This window comes from Oncorhynchus mykiss, chromosome 5 (assembly GCF_057628025.1).
Source record: "Oncorhynchus mykiss isolate SJ-2025 chromosome 5, ASM5762802v1, whole genome shotgun sequence".
Classification (NCBI taxonomy): Eukaryota; Metazoa; Chordata; class Actinopteri; order Salmoniformes; family Salmonidae; genus Oncorhynchus; species Oncorhynchus mykiss.
In genome coordinates, this window is record NC_143026.1 from 89164007 (window position 1) to 89179630 (window position 15624).

General features: G+C 43.6%; 2 protein-coding genes across 7 annotated transcripts in view; one reads left to right on the forward strand and one right to left on the reverse strand.

The window, feature by feature from the left end:
* Positions 1–300: 300 nt before the first annotated feature.
* babam1 (BRISC and BRCA1 A complex member 1) lies at positions 301–11749 on the reverse strand. Its single transcript, XM_036978784.2, has 9 exons — positions 11470–11749; positions 10262–10693; positions 9875–9933; positions 9438–9558; positions 9192–9270; positions 9047–9071; positions 8503–8632; positions 6027–6113; positions 301–1218 (listed from the first exon to the last, which is right to left on the reverse strand). The coding sequence occupies exons 2-9, from the start codon at positions 10679–10681 to the stop codon at positions 1018–1020; spliced, it is 1122 nt and encodes a 373-aa protein (XP_036834679.1). The 5' UTR covers positions 10682–10693; positions 11470–11749; the 3' UTR covers positions 301–1017.
* Positions 11750–12179: 430 nt separating this feature from the next.
* Positions 12180–15624, forward strand: part of ushbp1 (Usher syndrome 1C binding protein 1) — a 30398-nt gene continuing 26953 nt past the window's right edge. For all 6 annotated transcript variants that reach the window (XR_016496364.1, XR_016496365.1, XM_090236265.1 and 3 more), the window contains exons 1-3: positions 12180–12711; positions 13827–14038; positions 14142–14278. Coding sequence is in view for 4 of the 6 variants with exons in the window: in XM_090236265.1 (XP_090092391.1) it covers positions 12697–12711; positions 13827–14038; positions 14142–14278 (364 nt within the window). In the remaining 2 variants the exon portion in view is untranslated. The remainder of the gene's footprint in view (positions 12712–13826; positions 14039–14141; positions 14279–15624) is intronic.

Sequence of the window (15624 nt, forward strand, 5' to 3'; positions counted from 1 at the left end):
ACAAAAACAGTCTAAGCTGCTTTTGTCTCCATAACTCTAAGATAAAGACTGTGGTCCTCGAGGGATGTTTATCCTCGCTTTTTAAATCAAATATTTAATTATACCTGGGTCTCTAATCTCAATAGATGCCCCTACAAAGCAGTATATTACCAGTGAAACATTAAAAAGAGACCGTAGCCCCACGAGTACGGGGGCTGTCAACCATTGCTTGACTAAACTTTCTAAAGGACACATATATATATACTGCCACCTAGTGGTGAAAAGACATACTGGGTCTGGGACACAAAAACAACATGTAGATTTAACCGAACATTTATCTTTTAATCATCAGATACAGATCAACGCAAGTACAATTGACAAGACAAGCAACATAAGTGGGAATATAGACAGCCGATCTGACAAGGCAAACGTACCCATCAGAGGGTGTACGGATGGAAAAACAAGAAAACGAATCAGTTTACAACCTTTCCCAAACAGCCCATGACAACAACCTTGCTCCTGACAGTGTATATAGCTATATTTAGTTATTTCAATGTAGGTTTTCCACAAGCCAGCCATGGAAATGGGTGACATCTATTGTGTAGGCCTAGAAGTGCCACCATGGATTTCACTCTTTAAGACTTGTAGGGAAAACACTGTCCCCAGATCAGGTTTAAAACAAAATGGAATACATACACACATGCTTCTTAATTTCCCCATTGTTATCTCCTAGCAACCCATCTCCTAGCAACCCATCTCCTAGCAACCCATCTCTTTGTCCAGTTAGAGCAGTGTTCTCCAAGCCTGGTTCTGGAGAGCTACAGCGTGTGCAAACGCTTAGTCCAGCGCCGGGCACTAACACACTTGACTCGGCAGGCTTTTGCTCCAACCCTGCACTACTAACACACCTCTTGATTCAGTGTCAAAATAGCAAAAGCCTGCAGACCCTGTAACTCTCCAGGACCAGGGTACTCTGAAGACCCCCAAGTTAAACACTGGCCTCCCCTGGGGGTCCGTCGCTCTACCAGGCACCTCCAGTTAGACGGTGGCCTCTACGTCCTGGGGGTCATCTCCCTCTATCAGGCTGTAGGAGGCATGGCTCTGGAAGGGTCTCTGGAGGGGGTGGGACAGCAGCTTGGCCATGCAGTTGTGGAGCTCGATGGCCGGCCCACACAGAGATACCTCGAAGTGGTAACAGGTGCCTTTAGAGTCCAGGTTACAGAACGATGTGTAGATGTCCTACAGAGAGATAAGAAATTACAGTTAAAGTGAAACGATATCTCCTCTAGGTGGAACAGTTTTTCACGTTTCAGTGATAGAACAGGAAGTGAATTCGGAAAGTATTCAGACCCCTTGACTTTTTCCATTTTGTTACGTTACAGCCTTATTCTAAAATGGATGAAAAAAATAAATAAAATGTTTACGTTATATATATATATATATATATATACACACACATACATACATACATACATACATAGATAAGTATACAGACCCTTTGCTATGAGACTCAAAATTGAGCTCAGGTGATTGTGTTGAGGCACAATCTGGGGGAAGGGTACCAAAACATTTCTGCAGCATTGAAGGCCCCACAAAACCCAGTGTCCCCCGTCATTCTCAAATGGATGAAGTTTGGAACCACCAAGACTCTTTTAGCTGGCCACCCAGCCAAATTGAGCAATCGGGGGAGAAGGCCCTTGGTCAGGGCTCCAGAGTTCCTCTGTGGAGATGGGAGAACCTTCCAGAACGACAACCATTTCTGCAGCACTCCACCAATCAGGCCTTTATGGTAGAGTGGCCAGACGGAAGCCACTCCTCAGTAAAAGGCACGACAGCCCACTTGGAGTTTGCCAAAAGGCACCTAAAGGACTTTCAGACCATGAGAAACAAGATTGAACTTTTTGGTCTGAATGCCAAGTGTCACATCTGGAGGAAACCTGGCACCATCCCTACGGTGAAGCATGTTGGTGGCAGCATCATGCTCTGGGGAGGTTTTTCAGAGGCAGGGACTGGGAGACTAGTCGGGATCGAGGGAAAAATAAAAGGATGAAAGTACAGAGATCCTTGATGAAAACCTGCTCCAGAGCGCTCATGACCCTAAGCACACAGCCAAGACAAAGCAAGAATGGCTTCAGGACAATTCTCTGAATTTCCATGAGTGGCCCAGCCAGTGCCCGGACTAGAACTGGATCAAACATGGACCTGGAAATAGCTGTGCAGCAATGTTATTTATTTATTTATATATTTGCAAAAATGTAAAAAAAAAAATGTTTTTGCTTTGTCATTATGGGGTATTGTGATGTCATTATGGGGTATTGTGATGTCATTATGGGGTATTGTGATGTCATTATGGGGTATTGTGATGTCATTATGGGGTATTGTGATGTCATTATGGGGTATTGTGATGTCATTATGGGGTATTGTGATGTCATTATGGGGTATTGTGTGTAGATTGATGAGGAAAAAAAACATTTAAATCAATTTCAGAAAACTGCTGTAAAGTCAAAGTCAAGGGGTCTGAATACTTTCCGAATGCACTGTATATACAAAAGTATGTGGACACCCCTTAAAATGTGTGGATTTGGCTATTTCAGCCACACCCGTTGTTGACAGGTGTATAAAATCGAGCACACAGCCATGCAATCTCCATAGACAAACATTGGCAGTAGAATGGCCTTACTGAGAAGCTCAGTGACTTCCAACATGGCACCGTCATAGGATTTCTGCCCTGCTTTAACTGCCCCGGTCAACTCTAAGTGCTGTTATTGTGAAGTGGAAACGTCTAGGAGCAACAACGGCTCAGCCGCAAAGTGGTAGGCCACACAAGCTCAGAGAACAGAACCGCCGAGTGCTGAAAAACCGTCTGTCCTCGGTTGCAACACTCACTGCCAAGTTCCAAACTGCCCCTGGAAGGAATGTCAGCACAAGAACTGTTCGTCGGGAGCTTAATGAAATGGGTTTCCATGGCTGAGCAGCCGCACACAACCCTAAGATCACCATGCACAATGCCACGCGTCGACTAGTGGTGTGAAGCTTGCCGCCATTGGACTCTGGAACAGTGGAAACACGTTCTCTGGAATGATGAATCCTTCATTGTGATCAAGACAAAGGAGATGATTGTGGACTACAGGAAAAAGAGGACCGAGCACGCTCCCATTCTCATCGACGATACTGTAGTGGAGCAGGTTGAGAGCTTCAAGTTCCTTGGTGTCCACATCACCAACAACCTAACATGGTCCAAGCACATCAAGACAGTCGTGAAGAGGGCACGACAAAACCTATCCCCCCTCAGGAAACTGAAAAGATTTTGCATGGGTCCTCAGATCCTCAAAAGGTTCTACAACTGCACCATCGAGAGCATCACTGATTGCATCACTGCCTGGTATGGCAACTGCTTGGCCTCCGACCGCAAGGCACTACAGAGGGTAGTGCGTACGGCCCAGTACATCACTGGGGCAAAACTTCCTGCCATCCAGGACCTCTACACCAGGCGGTGTCAAAGGAAGGCCCTAAAAATTGTTAAAGACCCCAGCCACCCCAGTCATAGACTGTTCACTCTGCTACCGCACAGCAAGCAGTACCGGAGGGCCAAGTCTAGGTACAAGAGGCTTCTAAACCCTCAAGCCATAAGACTCCTGAGCATCTCATCAAATGGCTACCCAAACAATTTGCACCCCCCCCCCCCTTTTTAACACCACTGCTACTCTCTGTTATTATCATCTATGCATAGTCACTTTAAATAACTCTACCTACATGTACATATACCTCAATTACCTTTTTATTTATTTGAAACTGCATTGTTGGTTAGGAGCACGTAATTAAGCATTTTACTGTAAGGTCTACTACACCTGTTGTATTCAGCATTTTACTGTAAGGTCTACTACACCTGTTGTATTCAGCATTTCACTAAGGTCTACTACACCTGTTGTATTCAGCATTTCACTGTGAGGTCTACTACACTTGTTGTATTCAGCATTTCACTGTAAGGTCTACTACACCTGTTGTATTCAGCATTTTACTGTAAGGTCTACTACACCTGTTGTATTCAGCATTTTACTGTAAGGTCTACCTACACCTGTTGTATTCAGCATTTTACTGTAAGGTCTACTACACCTGTTGTATTCAGCATTTCACTGTAAGGTCTACTACACCTGTTGTATTCAGCATTTCACTGTAAGGTCTACTACACCTGTTGTATTCAGCATTTCACTGTAAGGTCTACTACACCTGTTGTATTCAGCATTTCACTGTAAGGTCTACTACACCTGTTGTATTCAGGATTTCACTGTAAGGTCTACTACACCTGTTGTATTCGGCATTTCACTGTAAGGTCTACTACACCTGATGTATTCAGCATTTCACTGTAAGGTCTACTACACCTGTTGTATTCAGCATTTCACTGTAAGGTCTACTACACCTGTTGTATTCAGCATTTTACTATAAGGTCTACTACACCTGTTGTATTCAGCATTTTACTGTAAGGTCTACTACACCTGTTGTATCCAGCATTTCACTGTAAGGTCTACTACACCTGTTGTATTCAGCATTTCACTGTGAGGTCTACTACACCTGTTGTATTCAGCATTTCACTGTAAGGTCTACTACACCTGTTGTATTCAGCATTTCACTGTAAGGTCTACTACACCTGTTGTATTCAGCATTTCATTGTAAGGTCTACTACACCTGTTGTATTCAGCATTTCACTGTAAGGTCTACCTACAGCTGTTCTAATCAGCATTTTACTGTAAGGTCTACTACACCTGTTGTATTCAGCATTTTACTGTAAGGTCTACTACACCTGTTGTATTCAGCATTTTACTGTAAGGTCTACTACACCTGTTGTGTTCGGCCCAAGCGACTAATTTTTGGTCGCTTGGTTTGATGGTCGCTTGGTTTTTTTGGTCGCTTGGTTTGGTTTGATGAATCACGCTTCAACATCTGGCAGTCCAACAGACGAATCTGGGTTTGGTGGATGCCAGGAGAAACCTACCTGCCCGAATGCATAGCACTGCCAACTGTAAAGTTTGGTGGAGGATTAATAATGTCTGGGGCTGTTTTACATGGTTCGGATTAGGTCCCTTTGGTCCAGTGAAGGGAAATCTTAACGCTACATCATACAATGACATTCTAGATGATTCTGTGCTTCCAACATTGTGGCAACAGTTTGGGGAAGGCCCTTTCCTGTTTTAGCATGACAATGCCCCCGTGCACAAAGCGAGATCCATACATAAAAGGTTTGTTGATATCTATGTGGAAGAACTTGACTGGCCTGCACAGAGCCCTGACCTCAACCCCATCGAACACCTTTGGGATGAATTGGAACGCCGACTGCGAGCCAGACCTAATTGCTCCAACATCAGTGCCCAACCTCACTAATGCTCTTGTGGCTGAATCGAAGCAAGTCCCCGCAGCAATGTTCCAACATCTAGTGGAAAGCCTTCCCAGAAGAGTGGAGGCTGTTATAGCAGCAATGTTCCAACATCTAGTGGAAAGCCTTCCCAGAAGAGTGGAGGCTGTTATAACAGCAATGTTCCAACATCTAGTGGAAAGCCTTCCCAGAAGAGTGGAGGCTGTTACAGCAGCAATGTTCCAACATCTAGTGGAAAGCCTTCCCAGAAGAGTGGAGGCTGTTATAGCAGCAATGTTCCAACATCTAGTGGAAAGCCTTCCCAGAAGAGTGGAGGCTGTTATAGCAGCAATGTTCCAACATCTAGTGGAAAGCCTTCCCAGAAGAGTGGAGGCTGTTACAGCAGCAAATGGGGACCAACTCCATATTAATGCCCATGATTTTGGAATAAGATGTTCAACGAGCAGGTGTCCATTTACTTTTGGTCATGTAGTGTATTTGTGGCCGTAAACACTATTGTGAGGAAGGGTGTCCATTTACTTTTGGTCATGTAGTGTACATGAGCTGTAAGGTGCCACTAAAAGATGGAATTGTGTTTTTTCAGCAGGCTTCACAATCTCACATAGTAACATTTCAGAGCTTGGATGAATGTCTGTGCCGTTGTTCTCCTTGAATCCCTCCCATCTCCTCGACCACTCACCCTCCAGCTGGCCTCATCCCCCTGCTCCTCAGCCCCGTTGTGAAGGTAAACCACATCAAAGAAGAAGTAGGGAGACAGCAGCATGCTCTGCAGGATGAGACAAGGATAGTTAGTGTATCTGTTCAAATAATACCACAAACACTGAAAGAGCTAGGTCTCACCACAGATATAAGACACGTGATACACAGCTGTACAAAATAGTATTCAGTGAAGTCAGAGCAGTAGACGTCTGATAAGGTGATGGACACAGTGGTGGTATAGTAGTAGAGTTAACAGTAGTAGGTTGATAGTGTTGGTATAGTAGTAGAGTTAACAGTAGACAGTAGTAGGTTGATATTTGGTATAGTAGTAGAGTTAACAGTAGTAGGTTGATAGTGTTGGTATAGTAGTAGAGTTAACAGTAGACAGTAGTAGGTTGATAGTGTTGGTATAGTAGTAGAGTTAACAGTAGACAGTAGTAGGTTGATAGTGTTGGTATAGTAGTAGAGTTAACAGTAGTAGGTTGATAGTGTTGGTATAGTAGTGGAGTTAACAGTAGTAGGTTGATAGTGTTGGTATAGTAGTAGAGTTAACAGTATACAGTAGTAGGTTGATAGTGTTGGTATAGTAGTAGAGTTAACAGTAGTAGGTTGATAGTGTTGGTATAGTAGTAGAGTTAACAGTAGACAGTAGTAGGTTGATAGTTGGTATAGTAGTAGAGTTAACAGTAGTAGGTTGATAGTGTTGGTATAGTAGTAGAGTTAACAGTAGACAGTAGTAGGTTGATAGTGGTGGTATAGTAGTAGAGTTAACAGTAGTAGGTTGATAGTGTTGGTATAGTAGTAGAGTTAACAGTAGTAGGTTGATAGTGTTGGTATAGTAGTAGAGTTAACAGTAGACAGTAGTAGGTTGATAGTGTTGGTATAGTAGTAGAGTTAACAGTAGACAGTAGTAGGTTGATAGTGTTGGTATAGTAGTAGAGTTAACAGTAGACAGTAGTAGGTTGATAGTGTTGGTATAGTAGTGGAGTTAACAGTAGTAGGTTGATAGTGTTGGTATAGTAGTAGAGTTAACAGTAGACAGTAGTAGGTTGATAGTGGTGGTATAGTAGTAGAGTTAACAGTAGTAGGTTGATAGTGGTGGTATAGTAGTAGAGTTAACAGTAGACAGTAGTAGGTTGATAGTGTTGGTATAGTAGTAGAGTTAACAGTAGACAGTAGTAGGTTGATAGTGTTGGTATAGTAGTAGAGTTAACAGTAGTAGGTCGATAGTGTTGGTATAGTAGTAGAGTTAACAGTAGACAGTAGTAGGTTGATAGTGTTGGTATAGTAGTAGAGTTAACAGTAGTAGGTTGATAGTGTTGGTATAGTAGTAGAGTTAACAGTAGTAGGTTGATAGTGTTGGTATAGTAGTAGAGTTAACAGTAGTAGGTTGATAGTGTTGGTATAGTAGTAGAGTTAACAGTAGACAGTAGTAGGTTGATAGTGGTGGTATAGTAGTAGAGTTAACAGTAGTAGGTTGATAGTGTTGGTATAGTAGTAGAGTTAACAGTAGACAGTAGTAGGTTGATAGTGTTGGTATAGTAGTAGAGTTAACAGTAGACAGTAGTAGGTTGATAGTGTTGGTATAGTAGTAGAGTTAACAGTAGTAGGTTGATAGTGTTGGTATAGTAGTAGAGTTAACAGTAGTAGGTTGATAGTGTTGGTATAGTAGTAGAGTTAACAGTAGACAGTAGTAGGTTGATAGTGTTGGTATAGTAGTAGAGTTAACAGTAGACAGTAGTAGGTTGATAGTGGTGGTATAGTAGTAGGGTTAACAGTAGACAGTAGTAGGTTGTTACAGTGGTGGTATAGTAGTAGAGTTAACAGTAGACAGTAGTAGGTTGTTACAGTGGTGGTATAGTAGTAGGGTTAACAGTAGACAGTAGTAGGTTGTTACAGTGGTGGTATAGTAGTAGAGTTAACAGTAGACAGTAGTAGGTTGATAGTGTTGGTATAGTAGTAGAGTTAACAGTAGACAGTAGTAGGTTGATAGTGGTGGTATAGTAGTAGAGTTAACAGTAGTAGGTTGATAGTGTTGGTATAGTAGTAGAGTTAACAGTAGTAGGTTGATAGTGTTGGTATAGTAGTAGAGTTAACAGTAGTAGGTTGATAGTGTTGGTATAGTAGTAGAGTTAACAGTAGACAGTAGTAGGTTGATAGTGTTGGTATAGTAGTCGAGTTAACAGTAGTAGGTTGATAGTGTTGGTATAGTAGTAGAGTTAACAGTAGACAGTAGTAGGTTGATAGTGGTGGTATAGTAGTAGAGTTAACAGTAGTAGGTTGATAGTGGTGGTATAGTAGTAGAGTTAACAGTAGACAGTAGTAGGTTGATAGTGTTGGTATAGTAGTAGAGTTAACAGTAGACAGTAGTAGGTTGTTACAGTGGTGGTATAGTAGTAGAGTTAACAGTAGACAGTAGTAGGTTGTTACAGTGGTGGTCCAGTATTGTCCCTTACATTGACAGCGTCTGAGGGGCTGAACTGCAGCTGTCCAGCGTGTCTACTGTAGATGAGGAGAGTCCTGACTACAAACGGAGGGGGGATGGTCTGGATGTTGTCCATGAGAGGAAGATCTATCTTCTGACGGCTACAAGGACAGCAGAGGATACAGGACAGCAGTTACGACAACAGCAGAGGATACAGGACAGCAGTTACAGCCACAGCAGAGGATACAGGACAAGAGTTACGACCACAGCAGAGGATACAGGACAGCAGTTACGACCACAGCAGAGGATACAGGACAGCAGTTACAACCACAGCAGAGGGTACAGGACAGCAGTTACAGCCACAGCAGAGGATACAGGACAGCAGTTACGACCACAGCAGAGGATACAGGACAGCAGTTACGACCACAGCAGAGGATACAGGACAGCAGTTACAACCACAGCAGAGGGTACAGGACAGCAGTTACGACCACAGCAGACGATACAGGACAACCGTTAGAACCACAGCAGAAGGGAAAAGGAGAGAAGTGATTAAAGGAGGAAGTGATGTAACTTACATAACACTAAGAAGATCCTCTAGATCTGGTGAAGGATATTAAGGAGACAACTTCCAGGATGTTTAGCCCCAACAGTAATACAATACCACACTAGACTACACTACAGGCTGAATGGCTTGTTGTTGTTGTGACAAAGGAAGGATACTGAAGGTTTCACACACGTTGGTGTCCAGGTCATAGAGACAGCTGCACAGCTCCCTGGGGTCAGAGGTGAAACCTGACAGCTAAGAGAGAGAGAGCAACACACACATGCATATGGAAATTATGGAATAGAATTAGACTCAAATTGCAAATACAGTACCATGTGATAACTGAGCATAATAATAACGGTTTGGTTGTGGCCTTCAGGAAAAATACATTTACTTAAAGTGAATGGGCCAACAACACTCACCCACAAGGCATCATCATTAACAACCACCAGGGCAAACTCATGGCGCTTGTCAATCTTGTGTTTTGTTCTCACAAACATCTCAATCATCTTCTGGGAAATATTGAGAGCGTTGGTCTTGGATCTGAAGGGAGAGGGGAAAGGTTTTCAGAACTTTGGACATAGTCAGAGAGTGGCCATTTCACGTGTCGTCAAGCAGATAAAAGATATGGGATGGCGGGTAGCCTAGTGGTCAAAGTGTTGGACTAGTAACCTGACAAGTTGCTTGATCGAATCCCCGAGCTGACAAGGTACAAATCTGTCGTTCTGCCCCTGAACAAGGTAGTTAACCCACTGTTCCTAGGCCGTCATTGTAAATAAGAATTTGTTCTTAACTGACTTGCCTGGTTAAATAAAGGTTAAATAAAAAATATGCCAACAAGACCAGAAGTAGAACTCACCCATTGAAGGACTCCAGTTTTTGTGATGACATCTCTTCAGAGAGATCCAAACAGATGATCTGTCATAAAACATATAGGATTACAATCTTAGAACAACACGGTCTGAGCCCATCCCTTCGCACGTCCTTACATCTAGCCTAAATCCCAGGAGTGAACTTCATCAGCCCAATATCTCTCACAATGACATCCCTTCGCACGTCCTTTCATCTAGCCTAAATCCCAGGAGTGAACTTCATTAGCCCAATATCTCTCACAATGACATCGCTTCGCACGTCCTTTCATCTAGCCTAAATCCCAGGAGTGAACTTCATTAGCCCAATATCTCTCGCAATGACATCCCTTCGATTTCATTCCGTTTTTAGTCATCAACAATACAGGATCACGCACCACTTTCTCTGGACAGTTGACGCGGGGTGCTCGTAGCTGGAACTCTGCTGTGGGAGGGATGGGGGGCGTCAGAGGGGGAGGAGCCTGGGTGGGTTTGGGCCTGTCCTTGGCCACTGGCGTGGGGGTGGGCAGGCCTACTATGGCATTGACCGTAGCTGCCACTATAGGGGCTACGGTCTGGGCTGTGGTGGCAGAGACTGTGGTGGTGGTGGAGCTAGGAGGACTGTCGCTGGTCGAGGCCTCCCCTTCTCCCTCCACTCGGCTTCCCACTGCGGGCTGCGGGGTGCTGGGGTTGCTGTTGCCTAGGCTACCAGTGCTACTGCGCCTGTCCTCTGCACCCTCCGGGTTTGAGCGTGTTCTGGGCCGCAGCTCCACTGATCGCTCCTCTCCGTCTGCTGGGCCGGGCTGTGGGGTCTCCATGGATACTGGTTGCTGCGGGGATATATATTTCAGTTATTCGTTTATTTTAAAGGTTATTTGATGGAAACAGATGAGCTTAAAATATGGACACAATGAATGACACGTGTGATGCAACCGTGTGGATTAGTGCTCTAAGGGATCCTTGAGACGTCCCTAAAGCCTAACCCCTACTCTAATCGTTTTAAATGTCGTTTTAAACTTCAATGGGGTGACGTCCCAAGGAACCTATTTAGACATCAATCCGTGTGATGCATTGGCTGGCCTGCTACTGGATTTGGTGCTGGGGGGGAGAGGTGATATATTTGGCCTGTATCCCTAGTGCGAGTTTCGGGAACCAGGGCGCATCCTCTAGTCTAGACGTCCACAACCCTTTCTCAGAAATCCTCTCGGCTGTCAGGGGGCCAAATTAATCCATCCAGAAAATGAAATAAAAAGATACCAGGAGCAGGCAGTCAGTGAGGCAGCAGCCAGCCTCTCGACAGCAACAGTTAATCACATAGTTCACTTTTCACAAATAGTTCACTTTTCACTTCCCCGGACAGGGCAAAATGTGAGCCTAATATCAAAAACAGCGCGAGAGGCTGCATATTGAACACATACAGGGGATGAATCAAGATGAATCCATAGCTAGCAAACCAGCTAGCTAAATACTGGAACTAGCAATGTAAATGAACACAAACAAGACACCGGCTCAGGCAGCTGGCTGGCTAGCTAACGTTAGCAATCTCAGCATCGAAACTAAAGCATAGATATGCGTAAACATAGTTAGATTTAAAACGCCAACTTACATTTTTTTCCAGGAAATACCTAGGTTATACGTCTATAAAACGAAGAAAACGAATGAAATATAGTTCATATTTCGCAAACTATTTGTTGTGTACGGCCATCTTCCTGACCGGAAGAATGTCAATCAGGAATTCCGGCAGCGGGGAATTGAGGTTATTGTAGTCCAAATATGAAATGTCCTGTAAAATCATACAATACTGTATGTAATCAGATACATTGTTGCTAATATTATGTCAATGGGTCCACTTATTTTCAGCAAACAAGTAACTTCCCATTTTATGTGATGACACAATTCAAGTAAATAATGAAGCAACTTGAAGTTTATTAGTTCAAATTTTTTATTTAACCAGGTAGGCTAGTTGAGAACAAGTTCTCATTTACAACTGCGACCTGGCCAAGATAAAGCAAAGCAGTGCGACACAAACAACAACACAGAGTTACACATGGAATAAACAAACGTACAGTCAATAACACAATAGAAATATCTATATACAGTGTGTGCAAATGTAGTAAGATTAGGGAGGTAAGGCAATAAATAGACCATAGTGACGAAATAATTACAATTGAGCAATTAAACACGGGAGTGTTCATAAACATGAAGTGGACTTGGACGCGCATTAAGAAGGATTACCAACCATTTCGTCACTCAAATGCTTATGCTTAGCTTCTGAAAGTGGGCACCTCAACTGAGATAAAAACACAGTACACAATCAGAGACAGACAGGAAGAGTTCCAATGCGAGGGAGAACAAGGGTTGGGTTGGGATCACTATCTGACTCCCCCCCCCCCCCCCCCCCCCCATTTGCTACTAGATGCCAAAACGCCTTTATCTATGTATTGTGATTTCCTGGAGCTGGAACAGACAGAGTGATGTCACTGAACTCCTAAAACTAAAATACCAATACACCAGAGGCTTCACACAGATAGAGAGATACAGAAATAGATAAATAGAAAGAGAGAGAGAAATGGTGAGTGTCTGAAAGAGAGAGAGAGATGGGGGGGGGGGGGCTCCCAGTCGAGCAGGGTAGGCAGCACACAGGCAGTCAGAAGTTTTACAACAGAGAGAAACGGAGGAACCATTGGAAGGTATAATTATACAAAACTACAGGCAACAGGATAGCAGTCTCTGGCTGCAGCAGCACCACAGAGGTTAGCTCAGTTCTCCAGTGTTTAATGGCAGTTAGTGGACAACAGATAGAAGCAGGAGAATCACAGTGAGCTTCTGACACATGGAAGCCATGGAGGTAAGTCTATCATGTCCTCTTTGTTAACTGAGGGGGGGGGGGGGGGGGGTTGTCAATTTGATCTTGTACCAAACCAAGCCTAACACACGTTCAAAGCTGCTGACTGCTGGCACGAAAACATTTGAGGGGTAGCCTTCCTAACAGTCATATTAGAGTGCTTTTTTCTTTACCATCAAGGCTACGTGTACCTGTACAGTAACCCACATTTTGCAATGAACTCACACCATTGATGTCTTTCATTGGACACTTTGGTGTGTCAGATAATGCAGGCACCAGCTTATTTTTATTACTTTGAAGTCTGTCTGTGTATCTATCTGGTTGTGTGATTGTCTTTGAGAGCTTGAGTATCATCTGTGGTTCAAACTCTAACTTTACACATCCTTCTGTCCACTGCTTACTGTGTGTTGTACAGGTACCACAGTCACTAATGTCCCTTATACGTTGCTTAAAAGACAACTGTGTTTTAACAGTTCAAGTAGGTTGATTTGTACATTTTATACACTATCAGAATTAAGGCAAGAAGTTGAAAAAGAGTGAGAGGTTGTTTTCAGTTGGGCATGACTTATACGTGTTTTTTTGGGCTACATATTTCTGAGCGGGAAGTGGTTTTGCAGGATGCTTCTGTTTCCTACACTTCCGCTTCTCAAAACAATGGTTGTCCAAAGAGAACAACAATAACCTCCATGTCACGAGCACAGCAGCTGTCAGTCATTTAATGGAGAGTTCTAGGGAAGGGTCATATCAAATCCTTAGTGTTTGTTTACAGTAAAAAAACTAAGGTCATATCAAATCCTTAGTGTTTGTTTACAGTAAAAAAACTAAGGTCATATCAAATCCTTAGTGTTTGTTTACAGTAAAGTACAAAGGTCATATCAAATCCTTAGTGTTTGTTTACAGTAAAAAACTAAGGTCATATCAAATCCTTAGTGTTTGTTTACAGTAAAAAACTAAGGTCATATCAAATCCTTAGTGTTTGTTTACAGTAAAGAACAAAGGTCATATCAAATCCTTAGTGTTTGTTTACAGTAAAAAAATATATAATTGAATTGACTCAGGTCCAATATATTTTATGAAACAAAATGTTGTCAGAAAAAATGTCCATTATTTCCACACAGGAGTTCAAACGAGGGAGATCTGATACCCTGGACATACAGTCAGAGGGTGAGGAGATGACCCCGGTTACCCTGGTAACCACAATGACCCCTGACACCGAGGTGAACTCTGAGCCTTCCCAGGCAGAGCTGGCTCAGTGTGAGGCGGAGGTCGGAACTCTACTCAGCATCATTGCTGAACTCAACAGGAAAATGGGCGCATTACAAGCACCAAGGTGTGTGTTAGAGAAAGAGAACATTCTTCATGGAGCTGTAAAATATCACTAGACTTGCCCTGAGCTGCTGGTTCATAGAAAGATGTACTTCTTTCCTCTTCAGTGATCCAGATGACCTTAAACCACAGGAGCCAGTCATCCTCCCTCCGGCTCCAGCCTCCCTGTCCAGCCCCCCTCCATCCCTCTGCAACCCAGAGAAACACACTGGCACCGCATCTAAAGCCCCAGTAACCAACAGAGGTTGGCATAGGCTCCATGGCATGACTTCACAATTCACAATACCCACACATCCATCCATCTCTCTCTGTGTGTGTGTGCTGTGCTTTGTGGCAATGAACAGAAAGGGATGATGGTTGTAGTTCTGGCTACTGTGCCAGACCAAACATAATCTATTTGTGTGTCCAAAGAAAAGAACAGCCTCTATCATTTGGGAGGTTTTCATTTTCTTGATAATCCGCCTGTTTTTGTTTCTTGGTCATGATCTTCTGAATGCTTGTTTAGATACAGTAGAAAGCGTTCATTCTTGTTTCAGCTTACCCATATTCTAACTTCATCCCCAGGCTCAGTTTACCCATATCCTAACCTCTTCCACAGGCTCAGATTACCCATATCATAACCTCATCCACAGGCTCAGTTTACCCATATTCTAACTTCATCCCCAGGCTCAGTTTAACCATATCCTAACCTCATCCACAGGCTCAGTTTACCCATATTCTAACTTCATCCCCAGGCTCAGTTTACCCATATCATAACTTCATCCCCAGACTCAGTTTACCCATATCATAACCTCATCCCCAGGCTCAGTTTACCCATATCCTAACCTCATCTACAGGCTCAGTTTACCCATATTCTAACTTCATCCCCAGGCTCAGTTTACCCATATCCTAACCTCATCCACAGGCTCAGTTTACCCATATTCTAACTTCATCCCCAGGCTCAGTTTACCCATATCCTAACCTCATCTCCAGGTTCAGTTTACCCATATCCTAACCTCATCCCCAGGCTCAGTTTACCCATATCATAACCTCATCCCCAGGCTCAGATTACCCATATCATAGCCTCATCCCCAGGCTTAGATTACCCATATCATAACCTCATCCCCAGGCTCAGATTACCCATATCATAACCTCATCCCCAGGCTCTGTTTACCCATATCCTAACCTCATCCCCAGGCTCAGTTTACCCATATCATAACCTCATCCCCAGGCTCAGTTTACCCATATCATAACCTCATCCCCAGGCTCAGATTACCCATATCATAACCTCATCCCCAGGCTCTGTTTACCCATATCCTAACCTCATCCCCAGGCTCAGTTTACCCATATCATAACCTCATCCCCAGGCTGTTTACCCATATCCTAACCTCATCCCCAGGCTCAGTTTACCCATATCATAACCTCATCCCCAGGCTGTTTACCCATATCATAACCTCATCCCCAGGCTGTTTACCCATATCATAACCTCATCCCCAGGCTCAGTTTACCCATATCCTAACCTCATCCCCAGGCTCAGTTTACCCATATCATTACCTCATCCCCAGGCTCAGTTTACCCATATCATAACCTCATCCCCAGGCTCAGTTTACC